The following is a 7,749-nucleotide window of genomic DNA, read 5'->3' as shown; positions in this document are numbered from 1 at the left end:
GGGGGGGGAAGAGAAGGAGGGGGGGGAAGAGAAGGAGGGGGGAGGGGGAGGAAGAGAGACACACACACAGGGTGAGGATGGGGGCAAGAGTAGAGCTTTTACAACCCAAGAGCTACTGAAAGCTAAAACAAAAATCCTGGTTCTGTGGAAGCTTGACCCCAACCATTCAGGTGCTTCTATTGATCCAATTTCTTAATTTAAAGAAACCCCAAGGTCTCAAGCTTTTTATTTTATTGACTTGTAGCAATCCGCTTGCCACCTCTCTCAACTTCTCTTCATAAAAAAAATGGACAAAATACACCTCTCAAAGCCATAGTATCGTTACATGTTTACATCTTAATTGCAATGATACAGCGGAAACAAATATGATAATCTGAATTGAACTGTTAATTATAGCAAATGGAATTAAATTAGCAAGGCTGGTTGAAATCAAACAGGTAATCTCAGCAAGCCCAAGAGGAGCCAATAGAAGACAACATGGGAATATGCCAACCAACTAACTTATGAACCAAAGTAACCAATCCACATTCAGAACAGGACTGTTCATGGTCTATTTCAAAATCTGTATTTCCATGTAATGCCTGGAAAAAGGTCAACAATACGGTGTTCTAGAATAATGTCTAAAGAAGTGTGTTGAAATGCAACACTCAAGCAATGACTGAAGGTGCTTAAGAAAGGTCATAGGAAATAAAGCAGGAAGATCTCACTGCTGGACCAACTATAGGCATTTCCAATTGATCAGAGGGGCAGCTATACGATTCAACGGTAACAGGTTTACTTAAAATTCTCGATAATGCTGTTAGATTTAGTGCAATATTTAGAATTACAATTAAAACCAATTCTAAATTTGGATCCTACATTCTTCCATCTACAAAAGATAAAGAATACATAACAAACAATCCATTTCAGTTGGCATGCTTTCCTACAATGCACCGTGGCTTCGTCAGCCATTGGCATAGCATTGATAGATTCTCTCAGAAGGACTGCACATGAAGTTACAAGTGTTGTTGTGGATTGTTGCCAAGCTGCTATAATGGTTACAAATTTAAATGGCACAATTACCTATACCCAGGGTTGCTAATTGTGCTTTTTTGGATTTACCTATTCTTAGAAGTTGGGATAGAAAATCATGTTCATTGGGTTAGTATTGAATTTAATGCAATTCATGATTTACATCTAGGAAAATTTGTAATAGATTAAGCATCAACATTCCTAGCACCATTATATTTTATGATCCGTTTAACAGGTGAAAATTAGTCCTCCCAAGAAGAACCGAAACATCTTATGATGTATGGATTTCCAAGTTTAAATCAGTAGCAGTCAAAAACAATGTAGAGCGACACAGTGTGTAGTTTTGGTCTCCTTGTCACAGGAGACATATTAATGCTATAGAGGGATGGTAATGAACGTTTGTCAGATAAACTTGATTATCAATGGCGTAAAGGGTTTTGAGGATGTAGTGGATAAGAGGCATTGAAGTGTTCATTTAATCATGATTGTTAAATGATAGTTTATAAGATAACAGGCCATTGGGCCTGTTCTATCAAAGAAATTCAAATCTCTTCAAAAAATTATACAGCATGTTTAGAAACATATCACAAATTTAGATTGGAAACTAAATTTGTATCCAGCTATTTCACTATTTGTTAAGTTTTCCTGGACACACTCCAATGTCCAGCGATACAGGAATTCAAACAGCAAAGGTAGTAACTGTGCAGATTCAGTGCTGTGTCAGTTAGCAGTGTGGGTTTCTTTCTCTCTCTCCCTTACAGACCATGTGCTCGCTGCCTTTGTCTATCTTTCTCCCTTTTAAAAGTGCAGCTGTTTTGACGATTTTTTCCAAAGTTCCAAAACAATTGCAACAGCATATAAAACAGTAATTGCTGCTCCTGGAATTCGAGGAAATCACCTCCAACACCTAAAATGCCTCAAAAAAGGAGCAGCCAGAAATTTTTCCTGTCCTCCATCTTTTACAAATGTCACAGACTTCAAAAGTTAACTGATTTTCTTCACATAGGTGCTGTTCGACCAGTTCAGTATTTCCAGTAGTATTGTTTTTAGTTTTAGATTTCCAGCATCCAGAACTTACTTTTCTTTCTCTTCCATCACTAAGATTACTGAATTTCAATTCTGTACATACACACAAGTTACACCCAAGCCTCTGCCCATCATATACTGAAACCCTCATACAGCCTTCGTTACCTCAAGCTGAAAAATGTGTTGCTGGAAAAGCACAGCAGGTCAGGCAGCATCCAAGGAGCAGGAGAATCGACGTTTCAGGCATAAGCCCTTCTTCAGGAAACTTCGATTCTCCTGCTCCTTGGATGCTGCCTGACCTGCTGCACTTTTCTAGCAACACATTTTTCAGATCTGATCTCCAGCATCTGCAGTCCTCACTTTCTCCTTTGTTACATCTAGATTTGATAATTCCAATGCATTCCTGGCCAGCCTCCATATTCCCCTCTATTCAACACTAGGCCATCTAAAATTCTGCTGTTTCGGTCCTTACTCCAATTAGCCCATAACTGTGCTTATCCAAGAGCCACTACAGAACAATGTCTCCATTTCAAAATGCTCAGCCTTGTTTACAAATGCCTCTGCAGCTCCATTCCTTCCCATGTCTAATCTGCCCTGTCCAAATGCCTGACTTCCTCCCTTCTTGGTTTCTTGAGAATCACCAATTTTAAACAGCTTCACACAGTTCTTTCAACTGCCAAGGTCTTAAGCACTGGAATTTCTTCCCCAAAGTTATCCTCCTTTAAGATGCTCAAGGCCTTGCCCTTTGGCCAAGCTCTTGATCATCTGCCCTAATATCTTGTGTGGCTTGTCAAATTTAAAAGCAGGGGAGAATTGGGTAATATTTCAGCTATGAAGCAGCAGACTTGGTGACTGGTATTTGGGATTTCAAGTTCATCTCTTAGGTGCAGAAGTTTTGCATCATCTTTACAACAGGATTATTTGTTTACATATTATATCTGAAGTTATGACTTCTAAAGCTGGTGGGTCAGGTTTTGCTTATTTCTAAATTGGTACCCTAATGCCATCTGAAAATTACATAAGTATATTTTCTGTAATGGAATCAAATATCCTCCACAAATTAAAATAAACAAAATTCATCACTCTGCAGGGATGATGCACAACAATATAGCATGGGCAGCAAAATAACCACAAAATCTGAACAGAAAAATGACTTGCCTTCAGATGATGGGGTAACAGCTCTATTCACAGCAGGGGTGGCTGATGTAGGAGATACAGCAGCAGCAGGCATGGCTAAAGATTCAGCTGGAACGCTGCCAGCTTGAGGAGAAGATAAGATCATTCCACTTGAAGCATTTCCAGGACTGTACTGGGATGGTTGGTTACCATGTCTGGGAGATCGTGGTCTGTGTGTTTTGGGAGATAAACGGGAACTTGATCCTGAAGTTTCAAAGGAAAAGTTAAAATAGTTTCTAGTAGCCATCGCACCTTAAATATGATTATCCAAATTACACAAAAGTATTCTAAACAAAACTGAATTCATGGCTCTGTATTATACTGTTTCAAACAGAAATTCATATTTTCATTAACCAGATTATAATAATGGCCAAGAACAACCGTAACCAAAATTGTAGAATGAAACAATGAAAAACAAGAGAAAAATACCAAGTTGGGAAAAGGACATTCAGCTTTTCACATCAGTTTTCTTTAATGAAAGATGCACAGCTGTACTGATTGGCTTTGAACTAACTAAATTTAAAATGGTCAAGTTTAACAGTCAAAAATAAACATCCTTAGTCACTATTTAATTGCAAGTTGCTGCTACACTGAATGTATAAGAACTATATATTCATACATTCATACCTGGAATGCTTAAATTATCTGGTTCTCAAATTCCATTATAACGTGTCTTTGTTGAATTTTGTGGGTTTGAGGTTTTTGAACCGGAAAAGTTTAAATGTGCTACTTAGTGCAATTTTGACAAAATCAACTTCATATGCAGTTCTACCTGTTAATGTTGATGAGGGACCAATATAATTTTGATAAAACAATTCAATCAGCAAAATAAGTGGATAAAGTAAAAGATGTGAAAATTGAATTTAAATCCAATTTATTGTGCGTATGATGCATATTTATACTCAAATTTGAACAGGTAAATAGTTCAGCTGCCTTTCCACGCAGCTTTGCTAACTAGCCACACTTTAAGCACAAATGTGGATATTGTCACATGGACCTCCATTCTGTAAAGGAGGCACACGGTACAGGGGAGGAAAAAACAACCTTACACCATCAGTGTAATGGTCAATTTAGTCGCAGTGCAGGCCGATTTGTTCGAAAAGATTAATGAGAATGAGGCTTAGTCTGTCCTAATTCATTTTAAATGGCTTAGGAATGGCAGAATCAAGAGGACATGCATCTCAAAAGTTGAGAATGCAGTCAAATTCAGCTGCCTAACTGTAGGAGTCAATTAAATTTGAAATGTATGGCATTATAAAATACATGAAAAACTAAAGTAGGTTTCCAATTTTTAACATGCTGAAGGCACTGTATACAAGCACTGAGAAAATACTGCAGCGTTCAGTGAACAAAACAAATATTGAATCAAACTTCTAATAGTTTTTGACAATGTCATTCCTCCTGTTCTCTATTCTCCAACTGCCCTTAAACTGAAAAGAAGTGCTGGAGATCACAACAGGTCAGACAGCATCCACAGAGAAACAGCAAAGCTAATGTTTTGAGTCCAGGTGTTTGATCAAGCCATCGAGACATGAAAATGTTCGCTTACTCTTTCGCCATAGATGCTGCCTGACCCACTGTGATCTCCAGCATTTGTTGTTTTCGGCACAGATTCCAGCATCTGCATTAACTTGCTCCCATTTTGAGACTCCCTTACTTGATCCCACTCAACTATCCAACACAAAGCAAAGGCAGGGATGGCTAATCTTCTTGAATTATTAATGGAGTCTTCCACTTGATTTATCCTTGGAGACCTATTTCCTAACTACATTCTTCTTCTTGGTGGCATTATTCACATGGAACCAGCTTCAACATGCATGCTGACAACTCTCAGTTCTCTGTCCAACACATCTTCTACCATGCCATGTGCTGCCAAAGTGCCCAACTAACAGCTTTATGGGAGACTGGTTAGCAAGGTTAGATCTCATGGAATATAGGGAGAACTGGCCATTTGGATACAGAACTGGCTCAAAGGTAGAAGACAGAGGATGGTGATGCAGGGTTGCTTTTCAGACTGAAGTCCTGTAAGCAGTGGAGTGTCACAAGGATCAGTGCTGGCTCCACTACTTTTCATCATTTATATAAATGATTTGGATGTGAACATAGGAGGCATAGTTAGCAAGTTTTCAGACAACACCAAAATTGCTGGTGTAGTGGACGCCGAAGGAGATTACCTCAGATTAGAACTGGATCTTGTTCAGATGGGCTAATGGGCTGAGTGGCAGATAGCGTTTAATTCGGATAAATGCAAGGTGCTGCATTTTGGGAAAGCAAATCTTAGCAGGACTTATACACTTAATGGTAAGGTCCTAGGGAGTGTTGCTGAACAAAGAGACCTTGGAGTGCAAGTTCATAGCTCCTTGAAAGTACGGTCACAGTAAAGGAGTTTGATACGCTTTCCTTTATTGGTCAGAGTATTGAGTACGGTGTTCGGAAGTCACTGTACAACCACTGTTGTGGCCATACAGAACATTGGTTAGGCCATTTTTTCAATACTGTGTGCAATTCTGGTCTCCTTCCTATCAGAAGGATGTTGTGAAACTTGAAAGGGTTCAGAAAAGATTTACAAGGATGTTGCTTGAGTTGAAGGATTTGAGCTATAGGGAGAGGCTGAACAGGCTGGGGCTGTTTTCAAGGACTGTCACAGCTGAGGGTTGACCTTATACAGGTATTTAAAATCATGAGGCCTGGATAGGGTAAATAAACAAAGTCTTCTCCATGGGGTGGGGGAGCTCAGAACTCGAGGGCATAGGTTTAGGGTGAAAGGGGAAAGACATAAAAGAGACCTAAGGTGTAACTTTTTCACTCAGAGTGGTACGTGTATAGAATGAACTGCCAGAGGAAGTTATGAAGATGCAGGTACTATACCTTTAAAAGAGTAAAACCTAGCACCTAGTGTTCTCAATAAGACACAATGTAACACGTGCTCCAGCTACTAGGGTAGCTAAAACAACAAAACAAATGCGAATTCAGCCAATCAGTTTAAATTATACCCTGAAAAAAAAACCTAATTTAAATCAAGTTTGAACCGAGTCCACTGAATCTTAAAAGCCAATGACACAATCCAATGCTTTGGAGTATAAGACCAGAGAAAACTGAACAGTTGGGAGGAAAACTGCCACAAGACCAACTGTCTACTGCTACTCATAGCTCTGGAAGGGACCTCCTAGAGAAGGAGTTTGCACAGAGAAAGCCTCAACACTGACCTGGAGAGCCAATCTACCAATGAAGATAAGGAGAAGATTCGACCACTGGTTGGTTTTAAAAGCTGAATTTCTCTGTAAATCTTAATTGGGCGTTTTATCGGACAAGTATTATGGAAAGGAAGGTAAAAGATACGTTAGGAGGAAGGAATTGCTAATAGTTGTTAGTTAATTATTCTGTTATATTTTAAGAAATAAAGTTAATTTTTACTTTAAATAGTTCTTGACCTATCAAATTTTCACAGATTGCCGCATGGAATAAATCTTTTCTTTGTTACTGGTTTTAAATTAAGCAGGAGAGTTTATCCTGTATCATAGCAAAGTGATGGAGGCTAGCACAACTGCAACATTTAAAAGGCATTTGGATGGGTAGATGAATAGGAAGGGTTTGAAGGGATATGGGCCGGGTGCAGGCAGGTGGGACTAAATTTGGTTAGGATATTTGGTTGGCATGGATGATTTGGACCAAAGGGTCTGTTTTCCATGCTGTACATCGGACTCTGACTCTATAACTGCTATTAACCAAATTAAACATGAGGAATAATGGAGTCACTGTAGTGTTGATGATTCCAATTGTTCCTTTGCCATCATGTAATTCTGAATTAGACTGTTTGCTATTTCTCCAACAGCGCTCACTACCGAGTTCCAAACCCCATACTACCACAAAGCCGACTATGTAATATAGCTTACACGTCTGTTTCAGCTCACAACCCCCTGAAAAGCACATCTATATCACTTATCTCCAAACTCAACTAAAATCCCAACATTTTTACTATTAGAAATTTGTTTATCTGCTCAAAGCATTGTGTACCATATTGTCCACTGCAGTGTCAACGCTTCTCAATACCCAACTGTCATGGGGCATGGATAGGATAAACAGACAAAGTCGGGGAGTCCAGAACTAGAGGCTATAGGTTTAGGGTTAGAAGGGGAAGATATAAAAGGACGCAAGGGGCAACTTTTTCATGCAGAGGGTGATGTGTATAAGGAACGAGCTGCCAGAGGAAGTGGAGGAGGCTGGTACAATTGCAATATTTAAAAGGCATTTGGATGGGTGTATGAATAGGAAAGGTTTAGAGAGATATAGGCCAAGTGCTGGCAAATGGAACTAGATTAGGCTGGGATATCTGGTCAGCATGGATGAGTTGGACCAAAGGATCTGTTTCCATGCTGTACATCGCGGACTCTATGACACAAGCACAGCAGCACATTTCAGAGAAAATTAAGTTCCTATATCCATGCTTCCTTTGGTTTTGTGACTTTTGCTCAATTAAACCGGTCAAACAAAAGAGCAAAACCTCTGAGGTACAAAGTCTTAAAACTGAAAATCCAG

The 7,749-nt window shown here is 39.3% G+C and overlaps 1 protein-coding gene across 4 annotated transcripts in view; it reads right to left on the bottom strand.

Moving 5' to 3' along the window:
* atxn2 (ataxin 2) overlaps positions 1 to 7,749 on the bottom strand; it is a 103,847-nt gene that overhangs the window by 20,354 nt on the left and 75,744 nt on the right. For all 4 annotated transcript variants that reach the window (XM_060843608.1, XM_060843605.1, XM_060843606.1 and 1 more), the window contains one exon: positions 3,196 to 3,417. In XM_060843608.1, coding sequence (XP_060699591.1) covers positions 3,196 to 3,417 — 222 coding nt within the window. The remainder of the gene's footprint in view (positions 1 to 3,195; positions 3,418 to 7,749) is intronic.

Source organism: Hemiscyllium ocellatum, chromosome 24 (genome assembly GCF_020745735.1).
Source record: "Hemiscyllium ocellatum isolate sHemOce1 chromosome 24, sHemOce1.pat.X.cur, whole genome shotgun sequence".
Classification (NCBI taxonomy): domain Eukaryota; kingdom Metazoa; phylum Chordata; class Chondrichthyes; order Orectolobiformes; family Hemiscylliidae; genus Hemiscyllium; species Hemiscyllium ocellatum.
Note: the sequence above shows the minus strand (reverse complement) of the source record. Positions and strands in the feature narration are given on the sequence as shown.